The 10,819-nt window shown below is 49.4% G+C and overlaps 1 protein-coding gene across 1 annotated transcript in view; it reads left to right on the forward strand.

The window, feature by feature from the left end:
• TDRD12 (tudor domain containing 12) overlaps positions 1-10,591 on the forward strand; it is a 70,906-nt gene extending 60,315 nt beyond the window's left edge. Inside the window, exons 27-33 of the mRNA XM_064489209.1 lie at positions 1,767-1,939; positions 6,222-6,331; positions 7,361-7,421; positions 7,505-7,618; positions 7,705-7,858; positions 7,943-8,015; positions 8,458-10,591. Coding sequence (XP_064345279.1) covers positions 1,767-1,939; positions 6,222-6,331; positions 7,361-7,421; positions 7,505-7,618; positions 7,705-7,858; positions 7,943-8,015; positions 8,458-8,549 — 777 coding nt within the window. The 3' untranslated portion in view covers positions 8,550-10,591. The remainder of the gene's footprint in view (positions 1-1,766; positions 1,940-6,221; positions 6,332-7,360; positions 7,422-7,504; positions 7,619-7,704; positions 7,859-7,942; positions 8,016-8,457) is intronic.
• Positions 10,592-10,819: the final 228 nt, after the last annotated feature.

Below are 10,819 nucleotides of genomic sequence, written 5' to 3' on the forward strand. Positions count from 1 at the left end.
ATCTCTTTAAGAGAAACCTGTGTTTGAATCAGCCCCTAAAAGAACCCATTACTCGAACCTGTTGCTTGAATAACTGTTTGCCTCACATAAATGGAGGCTAATTTGTTGAGGGCTCTGTGTTAGGGAGAGTTGTGTTTTTAGTTTTTGGTTTTTTTTAATGTTATTTGGGTCCTGAAATTGGTTGTGGGGTTTTTTTTGTTTAAGAGAATCTTTTACATTGAAACCCAGCACCCCCGGGCATGTGTATAAATCACACCCACTCGCACATAGAGCTGAGATAGAAGCTTCGTGAAAGTATCCTTAGGACATGCGACGGTCTCCAACATTTACAGTTCTGTTCTTGTCCACTTTTTCAAGTGACGGTTGTGCACTGTTAAACTGATTCCACAGCCCTCTGTCCACGCGGGTGGGAAGCCCTGGCTCGGGACGGCCCTTCACAGCAAGGCGTGCATGGGTCTGGCTGTAAATAATCTTCCAGTCCCGGCACGTGGCCGGTAACGGGGAGGACTCCAGTCCTCGGGGCTGGCGCGGGGTGGGCGGGGCTGAGTGTGAGGCCAGGACACGTGGCTCGGTGCCTCCCCTCCGGTGCCACACTGTCCCTGCTCTGCTTGCACCCCAGGAACTCGGATTCAGAGTTTTGCTCTGTTAGACTTAAATCTTAATTGTTACGATAATCGGTAAGATTGAGAGGAATTCATAAAAACTGTTTTGCTGAAAGTTGTTTTTATGAGTAGAAAATCCTTGACACTGGAAAAGAGGAGTTTGGGTGTAAGATTTAAGAGTAAAAGGAGAAAAAACAGTTTGTAGAAGAGAAGGTAGAGACCGACAACGCAGGTAAATGGAGAGATTTGGGGCCTTAGTTGATGTTGCATTGTCAGTATTGTGGTGGTTCTTTATCAGAGGAGAGAAATGGAAACTTTATTAGGCAAGGATTTTTAAAACTAGAGCTAAGAGGATGGAGCAGAAAAAGAAAACCCACCTGGCAAGCACGCTTCCGCAGCTCCGAAGTGTAGCAGGGTCCATGGTGCACTGGAGGGAAGCCAGATCCCCCACCTGCTGCCTTCGCCCCCAGCCCAGCTCGGTCCCCAGGCCGAGTGGAGACAGGCTCTTCTGCCGTCCTGGACGGGAGCGCGTCCCACGTTCACGGGGAAGGCGCCCCAGCGGCCCCAGCCTGGCCCCTCCCCACCCTCACCCCGACCCCCACCCCCCATGTCCAGGCCTGGGGCCACACCTCCCGCCCATAGGACTCAGCTTGTTGCACGTGTTCATGTTTTACTTAATTGTATGTAAGTTGAAATGGATGAGAATGTTTTGGTTACAGAAAAAAAACAAGTGGAGGAAACTATCCAGGATGCAGGATTTCGGGCCTTGGCAGAGACCCCTTTTGGGGCACCTGAAGGCCCAGAGCCTCGTTGTTAGGAGAGGGGAAAGCACCGGAGGGAAAACCAGAGCCATGTAAGAATTGTGCGTGTGGTCACCGCACCACGCATCGGTCTCGTCTGGAGCTTTGTTCCAGGACTCCGTCTTGGCCCCATCTCCAGACCTGATCACAGCTCTGCAGTGGGGGGCTGGGTTCTGGAAGGTTCTGGTGCTCCCTCAGTTATGGAATGATGCGAACGCTGCAGGGTGAGGCCCTCGCACGTGGTGGTGTGTAGGCCCCGGAGCATCGCACGTCGCACAGCGAGACCGCGACGCCATGTGAGAGTGATTCATTTGAAGTTCAAAGTGCGATTGTTGCAAACGTTTTATTTTTTCTTTGATTCAAGGTGCACATTACAAAACTTTCAAACTTGAAAACTTCTGTCATTGATTACAACATCCGGGCTGAAATTTTGTCAACGGGAATGGGCATTGATAACTCAGAGCACATAGAACAACTGAAAAAATTATGCAAAGGAGCTAACATGCCAGCTTTCGAAGACGGCCCAAGGCAGACCCTGTAAGTGGATTTTTGTCTTCCTTTCGGAAGAGTGGTTTTGTGGAAATAGAATGCATCGGTGTTAGAGGCATTTTTCTGAAAGCAGAGCAGTTTAACGCGTCTCCATGTTCCCATCTCTCCGCTTCATTAATTACCGAGTCTTGTGTTATCCAAACCTCAGCCCACATTTTTGGTTTTGATCGAGTAGTATGAAACAAATTCCAAGTGTATTACTTCATCTGTATCTCTGAAAGAATGAATTTTATTAGCTTTTTATTGGCAGCACACTTCCAGAAAAGTGCACACATCCTCAGCACAGAAACCAGCTCCAGATCAGAATCAGGGCGGGACTCAGAGCCGCCTCCGGCTTCCTCCCAGAGGGAGCCCCTTTCCCAACACAGAGCAGCAGGCTCTTCCCTGCTTCACACTTTGTTTGGGTGGAATCACACAGTTCATGTCTGGCTGCTTTCACTCGGCATTATTTCTGAAATTCATCCGTATTGTGCTCTCAGCTTTAGAACATAAACTCTCATTGCTGCGTCCTGTTTCACTGAGTGAATGTGCTGTGATTTGTCTACCCCTCTGCTGTCGATGGGAGATGGGAGAACTGTCAGGTTCTGGGCTACTGCAGGTGGCGCGTTAAACATTCTCCTGCATGTGCTTTGGTGCACTTCCCAGTGTATTTCTGGCGGAATGGAATTGCTGAGCCATAATTAGAGCAACTGCCCGACAGTTTTCCAGGTTGATTGTGCCAGTTTACACGTCCACAAGCAATATATGAGAGCCTACGAAAACCGCTGCAAGTGGGCATCAGGCTGTTGTGAATGGCGCTACTGTGAACGTGGGTGCACAGGTACCCGTTCACGTTCCTGCTTTCAGGTCTTTTTGGAACTGCTGGATCATAAGGCGCTTCTGCGGTTACTGTTTTGAACTGCCTAACTTTTCCACAGCAGCTGCACCGTTTCATTCCCACCAGCAGTGCACAAGGTTCCTGTTTTCTCCACATCCTCACCTAGAAATCACCAAGGTGAGAGCTTCAGGCCTTCTCAGGACTTTTCTGAGTGTGTGTCTTGCCCTGGCTTGCACGCAGCTTTCTAAATGCCCCCAAGCGCGCTGCTTTGGAATGTCCTAGTGTCCAGTGAGCCTTACCCCAGCTTCTCCCCCAGGCCTTGGATGGCCTGTTGTGTGTCTCCTTGTGTCCCCCTTGCCCCAGGCTTCTGTGGGTCGGGAGTCCCTTTTCCGAGCAGTGCCCACAGCTTTCTTGCCTGTGTTCTGGGTTTTATGAAACAGAGACAAGCATCTTGCATCAAGCCCTCAGGTATCCGCAGGCGGCACAGAGAGGACCACACAGTAATTCGCAAGTGCAGTCTGCTCTGTCCCTCTGTGGTTTGGGGGTGGGGCTGGGGGAGCAGGAGGTTGGTTGCGACAGCTCCTGGAGGCTCTTCCAGTGAACCTGCGGGGAAATGGGAACTCGGAGCTCCCTAGTCCTCCATTCTGCTCTGTGTGTTTCGGTAGCAAGATGCTGGAATATTTCTTCAATCTAACTTTGTTTCAGTGGACCTAATTAACAGTTGCTTTTAATTGAAGGTGCTATTAGGTAACGTTGAAGTTTTAAAATTCATTTATTCAGCAAATATTTACTGAGTATCTTCTGGGGATGCAGCAGCGAACAAGAAAGGTGAAGGGCCAGCTCACAGAGAGGCTATAACCGGGTCCCAGAAGTACACAGCGGGTCAGAGGGTGGTATGTGAGATGGAGCCCCTTAAGGCCGGGGGAAGAGAGGGCGGTTCTGGGCAGGGACGGTGAGCCCTGAGCAGGGATGCAGAGGTGAGGCCTGACCCAGGCAGGCATCGAGAAGACTCCTGTGGGCACAGGGGAGGCTCGGTTGTTCCCTGGTTCCAGGAACAGGGAGGAAGGCACGCTGACCCGAGCAGCAAACGAGGGGAGTCTGGATGTGAAGGTCGGAGCAGCCCCGGGGTCAGGTCTGGTTGGACCCTGTGGCCACTGCAAGGGGTGGGCTCCTGCCCTGAGGACGTGGAGCCGTGAGAGGGTTCTGAGCAGAGAATGGCTTAATCAGAACATCCTGGGCTCCTGTGTTGAGAATGGACTGGAGATGGGGGCGAAGCCTGTGCCGAGAGTTCGGGACAGGGTGACAGAGGCTGGGGCCCGGGCGCGAGGAGCAGCTGACCGTCGTGAGCCTGTGGCCCTGGGGGCCCGTCAGCAGGTCCTGGTGCTGAAAGCTGGGCTGCTGGATGAGGCCCCAGAGGACTGTGCCCTGGGCCTCGGCGTTGAGAGGTAGGGGCGGTGGGGACGCCTGAGAGGAGCCTGAGAAGGAGCAGCCTGGGAGGGGGGACAACCCGGACGGCAGACGTGGAAACGGTTTCACGCAGCTGGGAGCCACAAGCTGCCAGGTGCTGCCAGGCTGCCCAGCGGACTCAGTGACTGATGGTCGGAGACCTCGAGAGGGTCCCAAGTTACTCCTGAAAGTAGGGAGTTTCAAAGAATATGGCAAAGATTAAAATACTTTATAGTCTGAAGTTTTTAGACTTTTCTATCTTAATCGAGTTGCGTACCCGCGGGGTTAGGACACATTTTGGTTTCTGCACGCTTTCAGGAAACACAGATTACTCCATACTTACTTATAAGATATTCTTTCAAAAATGAAGATGCCATTACAGTTCAGTAGATTTTTGAGGTTTTTTTCCATTTCAGTAGGTTTAATCAAAACAAAGCACAACTACTGTTGAGCCTCAGCTCTGTACAAAGCACTCTGCTCGGTCCTTTGCATGCGTGATTTTGCGGTCGTGCAGGAGTGTAGAGATGTGCAGAGGCCGTGAGATTCTGCAGAGGGAGCCAGCCTCGAAGACAAGGCTCCATTTCAGGAGATGGATGAGAAGGCGGTGTTAGTGTCTGCATCAGAATTGAGGAGAACGGTGCCATTCTTACAGTAGACTGGGAGGGAGGCAGAGCCTGGGGACTTGAAAGATCTGGAAGCCACAGGGCCCTAGTGGTTGACAGGCACAAGGGAGTGTGATTGTATAATTCTGAGCCCTCACGACTGAGAGGACACTGGCCTGGTTGATAGTTCCAGGCTGTTTCCCGGACAGCAGCCAGCTCAGAGAGGGGGAGATACTCAGTGGGTTTTGGACATAACTTGTAGGTTATTGAAAGTACAAGCCTAGAGCTCAGAAAAATGATTGGAGAAGGCTCTGGTTTACTGGTATCTGAAGAGTTGAAACTTGGTTTAAATTAAGTGTGAGAAGAGGAAGGAATGGAACCCCAGAAGATAAGGGTCTAGTGAGGTCAGAGCCACGGTGGGGGAAGAGGGTGGGTGATGGAGGGTCTGGGGCTGCACAGCAGTGATGAGGGACTCTCCCTGGGACACTGCCCTCCACGCCCCAGGCTGCATGCGTGTCAGTCAGAAGTCCCCTTGGGGACATACATGCACTCTCCCTGCCCCACAGGTGTGTGTGTGTACACATGCACATGTGTTTGTAAGGGTGGGCTCCTTTAGGCTTGAATGAGTTTCACAAAAGGAAAGATGCACAAAAAATGAATTACATTGTCACCCATGAGGAAGGAAATTGGGGACCAGGGTGAGAGGGAGTTTTTTTGCATGTAGACCTTTTTTTTTTTTAATTTTAAAATATTGGACCAAATGAATGTGGTTACCTGCTCAAACAACCAAAAGAAAAACACAGCCCAGAATTTTTACAAGAATGAGGTGGTTCTCTACGTACTGATACAGAGTAATCTCTTGTTATTAAGCACAATAAAACAAGGGGCGGTAAAGTGAACAGAGTAGGTTCCCACGTGTTTAAACGTGTGTGTGTGTGTATGTGAGAGAGAGATAGAAAGATACAGATGGCAGTATTTACTTTTCACGCAAAGCATGTTTCAGAAGTAGTCCCCCACTGGTATGAGGGGTGTCTCCGGGAAGCCAGGGCAGGAAGGGAGATGGCTTTAACTTTCTGCCCTTTTATACTTTTTGAAGTGGGTAACCTCAAAGTTAAGTGATTTGAAAATCATGTTTTGTTAAATGAGTTCTTGGCATTTATGGGGTAATGTGGGTGGATCCTCTGCTCTGCGCTGGAAGCCGGGGGCACTGCGGGGCCCAGAGCTGGCTGGCCTGCCTGCCGTCACAGATGGGTCACGAGCTCTGGGCAGGTCTGACTCGTGGTGGGAGGCACTTCGAGGCCCTGTGTCGCCGGCCTCCCTCCCTCTTCTTGCTGGGAAGTCTCTGTAGAGAGCCGGACTTTGGCTGCCTCCCCGCCTCAGAGTTACCTCCACCTCTTCGTTCCAGGATGCCTTCTTCAGCAGAAGATGGTGCTTGTCTGCAGAGCACGCGGCAGGAGGACACGGGCTCAGAGAGAGGCGCTGACTCCGAGACAAACTCAGAAAATGAAAAGCATGGTTGGTTATTTAAAAGTTGGTCAATTTAAAATCATTAATGCTTGGAAAGTTTCTAACGTTTAGGCTTTCCACCTTTAGATGAACTATAGAGAAGGTAATGTAAACCGATACTGCCTCATTTCTTATTTTCCACAATTCAGCTTTCAGTGCTTTTTCTTTTTTGTAACTTTTTTTCCCTTATGTCTATTTGAGGTATGATGTTTATGCAGTTACAGGGCACAGATCTTAAGTATATAGCTTGTCAGAATTTTTTTAACATGTGTCCAGATCAAACTGTTGAACGTTTCCAGAACCCCCGTTGTCTCCCTCACACACCCTCCCCACCTGTAACCCTTCCCAGAAACCCCTGTCCCGACGTCTGCCACCGTCAGTTTTGCTGGCACTGGAAGCACATGATACACAGTCTTGCGGCTTCTTTCACTCAGTGTTTCTGTGAAGTTCATCCCGATTGTTGCAAGTAGCAGTGGTACTTTCCTATTACCAGGTTATATTCTGATATGAATGTATTACAAGTTATTTATCCAGTCACCTATTGATACATCTTTACAGTCTTCGGATGGAGGCTTCAGACATTTCAGACTGAGAAGTTTAAATTGCATTGTTTTAGAAAATGTTCTGTTCAGCGTTGGTTCCTTATATGTATTGGATACTGTTCTGGAAGTCCTCTTTACTGGGGTCCGAGCAGGTTAAGACAGCAGACATGCCTGCACATCTGTATCCTGTGGCCAACGACTATGACGCCCTTCCTAATCAGAGGATGTACCTTCCCGGTTGTTTAACTGTAATATTTGTCAAGCAAATACTTGTTTTATTAATGTAATATTTGTCTTATTAGTTTTGCTAAGTGATGTGCATTTTAATTTTTCTAATTATTTTTTGCAGCTGGATACTTTGGTTACTGTGAAATTTATACTCTCAGTAGTTCCTCAGCTAAAAGTTGCATAAAATGCAAAAAATACATATATATATACACATATATTATGGAGTCACATATAAATAACCTATTGTAAAATTTGGCTTTTTGTACAGAAACTTCATCTGAAAACACTGGAGATGCTTCCATTAACAAAACCACAGCGCCTCTGAAAAGGTAAGCCGTCACCGCACCCCGCCTCCCCTCCCTGTGGGTGAGCAAACGGTGAGGAGTGTGTGACCCTCTTCCTTTGCTTCTAGCTTCCACCCACAGATAAAGTGGTTCCAAAAGGAGGACGCGGTCATACTGAAGATAAAAATAAGGAATGTAAAAGATTACAAATGTAAATATTTTAGAGACAGAGTTGTTTTCAGGTGGGTTTATGTGTATCTTATAAAGTAAAATAGAAGTAATTTCTAACCTTGTAGGAGGCTGACTCTGCTTCTTTCTGTAAATCTAGTGCCTGGGTGGGAGAGAAATTTTACCTGGCTGATATGGAGCTGCAGGCCAACATCATAAAAGATGACTGCAAATGCGTCATCGAGCATGATGAACCCGTCATCACTCTTGCCAAAGAGAGGAGGGAACCCTGGCGTGGCCTGCTCAGACAGCGGGTGAGTGGAAGTCGGCTGTGCCTGGTCTGAACACCCTGAGTGCGTCTGACTCTCTCACTTAATGTCAGTTGTTATATTGAACAGAACCCCAATGTGGCTTTTGACTTTGACCACTGGGAAGACTGTGAAGAGGATAAGGATAGCCACTTCTCCAAGGGTGAGACGGGGGCCCCCACTTCCTGGCAGACTTGTAGGTCCCGGGCACCCCCTGGGGGTGGACACCTCACTCAGCTGACTTTAGAAATGAGGCCTTTGTGGAAATGGGTCTGTTACTGTGAAGCCCTTGGGAATTCGTTTTCTCCTTGGGGTTGATCTCGGTGCCAAATGTTCTGGTTTGAGGAGACATCAATGCTTGGTTTATAAACATACCTTCTTATAACACTTTTACAAATATCTCTCCTAGGAAGATAATTTATTTGTAAGCAGGAAAATTTTACCTGCTCATTTTTTGCTTAAAATAATGAAAATATAAAATAAGCCGCAAAATATAGAGCTAGAACCCAAGGGACTTTTTCTGCAATGACCAGATAATGGGGGAAAAAGATTTGCTAATTAGTCTATAATTATTAACATATTTTAAAATAATATCTAACTCTTAGTTGTAAATTCTAAAAACCTGCCCCGCAAAGCGGCACAGTTGATTGACACCAGTGACGAGTCTTCGGAGGAAGACGAGAGTGAGAGTGAATGAGATGTGAATGAAGACCTGCGGGGCGGCCAGGGGCCTCCGAACAGAATCGAACACGTGACTGAAAGCTAAGAAAACAGGCAGTCATGTTCACAATTTTTTCATCTCAAGGGTAAATAATGGCAAAAAAAATTCTTAACTGATTTGCACGTGGGCTGACGAGGAGACTGTGGAGGGAAGGTGGAAGCAGACACGCGGTGCAAGACTGGCAGCCGCGCTCGCACCGCCTCTCCCGCGAAGCCCTCCTCGGCATATTCAAGCGGAGGGACGGCACGCCGTGTACGTGGGCAACGAGTTGTTCCATCTGGAGTCAGTTTGTTTCATTTTTTTCATTGAGACCTGTGTGTGGTGCATTCCCTAAAACCTGGTCCTGTGCATGTAAGTGGAGGTTTCTGTCTTACAGGTCATACCCTGCACTGCTTAACAGACCTTTTCAACCGCGGCTTGGTTAGTTGGGTTTCCACGTAACTGTCTGTGTGCTAGTACACCTGATAATCTCTAGATACTGACACTTACCCAGGGTAGGTTCACTTCTCGTGACAAGGCGGTCCAAGGATGAGACGGGGGGGTGGCCTCAGCAAAACCAGCCCCACCCCGGGCACCTGGGGGAAAAGCCGGTGCTTCTGAGGAAGCCTGGCACCTGCAGCGTCCTGGGCAGACTGAGAGGCCGTGCGGGGTGCCTGGAGGTAACCCTCAGAACACCGGTGTGTGGTGAGCCCCGCAGACACTCAACGGCCCCATCCTGGGGTGAGGCTGCGGCGCCCAGGGGCACCAGGTTTATCAAGAGGCATGTGTGTTGTCAGCACCGCCTCCCGTGAACTGAAGAGGCCAGGAGAGCTGCTGGGATACGGACGCCCCAGCACTGCGTCCGTGGGCCCGGCAGCCGTGCCCAGAAGTGGGAGAACGTCAATAGGACGTGACTGCTGTGACTGTCCCCAAGATCTGTAGTCATTTTATACATCAGAAGGCACAGGTGCCCACGTTTGTGTCTGTCTCGGGTGTAAACCACCACCTGAGCGAGAGGTGAATGCTGTCATCAAGCTGTCGTGTCCTGTGAGCAGGTGTGGGTCACCCTCTGGCTCTCAGTTTCCTCATCTGTAAAATAAGATACTCTGCTACTTGTGGGGTCTTGCCTGGCCTCTGGGGGGCCCCCAGGGCACTGCGGGGCAGGTCAGGCCACTGTCCTCTGGTGGGATGATGCAGCGTCCAGCCTGGACCACTGCCGGGAGTGCATCCTTGCTGCCCTGGGACTCCCGCGAGTGGACTGGCAGGTGTCCGACTGGCACGTGAGGTGGACGGGGAGTGACTCACCTTCCTCTTGGCTAAACTGGGCAGGCTCTTGGGAAGCGCGAAGTTCTGGTGTCTTTTGCTGGCAAAGGTTCTGACTCTGCGAAGCTCTTTTGACATCCTCGTCACGGGTCCGTTTCTGTAGACACAGCTTTGCTCCCGCTGGGGAGGCCTTTGGGTTGGCGACTAGGCCTCCTGAGCTGCACTGGCTTCCCCTGAGGCTGTTGGCCACCTGCAGTGTGTGCTGGGTTGTGTTGTCTCCTTCGTAAGCCGGAGCAAATGATAGTAGCGGGTAACAGAGCTGCACAAGTGTGTGTTTCCCATGTTAAGTTGGGGGGGGGGTCCCCGCTCTCAGAGATGTAATGCTGATTCTCGTGCGGTTCACTGACAGCTGAATGAAAGTATTGGGCAGAGGAGGGCCACACATTTAAATCTCAATTTCTTTTTTCCAGACATTAAAATTTACTGCAATTTGAGGTTCTGAATAACATTTTGTAGGACATAGGACACTGACTTGTGAGATGTAAACAATTACTAATTGTCTTTTGTTCCCTACTATTAATATGTACTGATTCCATGTTTTGGGAAAACTTCTGAAATGCAGGATAAAAGTACTTTTGTCTCTATGCTTCTAAAATTGCTCACATACTTAATTGTGGTGTGAATGTCTTTGCAGCATATCAATAAAATTCCACTGTTCGCACAGAAATGTTACTTTTCCATTTTTTTTAGACAGTATTTTCCCTGAGTGCCAAATGCAAAATAGAATTTCATACACCACACTTTCTGGTTTGACCAAAATGCCAGAGAAGGCTGTCGGGACACTTGTGACGCTGAGCCCCTCATGGACACAGGCTGCGGATGGTCCTGGACGGTCAGCTTTGCAGTCGGGGCCTCGGCATCCAGCCTGGGGAAGACCTGCCCTGTGCATCCCCGATGAAATACAGGAGGGGTGGCGGGGGGAGGGGGGATGGCAGTAAAACATT

This window comes from Camelus dromedarius, chromosome 9, assembly GCF_036321535.1.
Source record: "Camelus dromedarius isolate mCamDro1 chromosome 9, mCamDro1.pat, whole genome shotgun sequence".
Lineage (NCBI taxonomy): Eukaryota > Metazoa > Chordata > Mammalia > Artiodactyla > Camelidae > Camelus > Camelus dromedarius.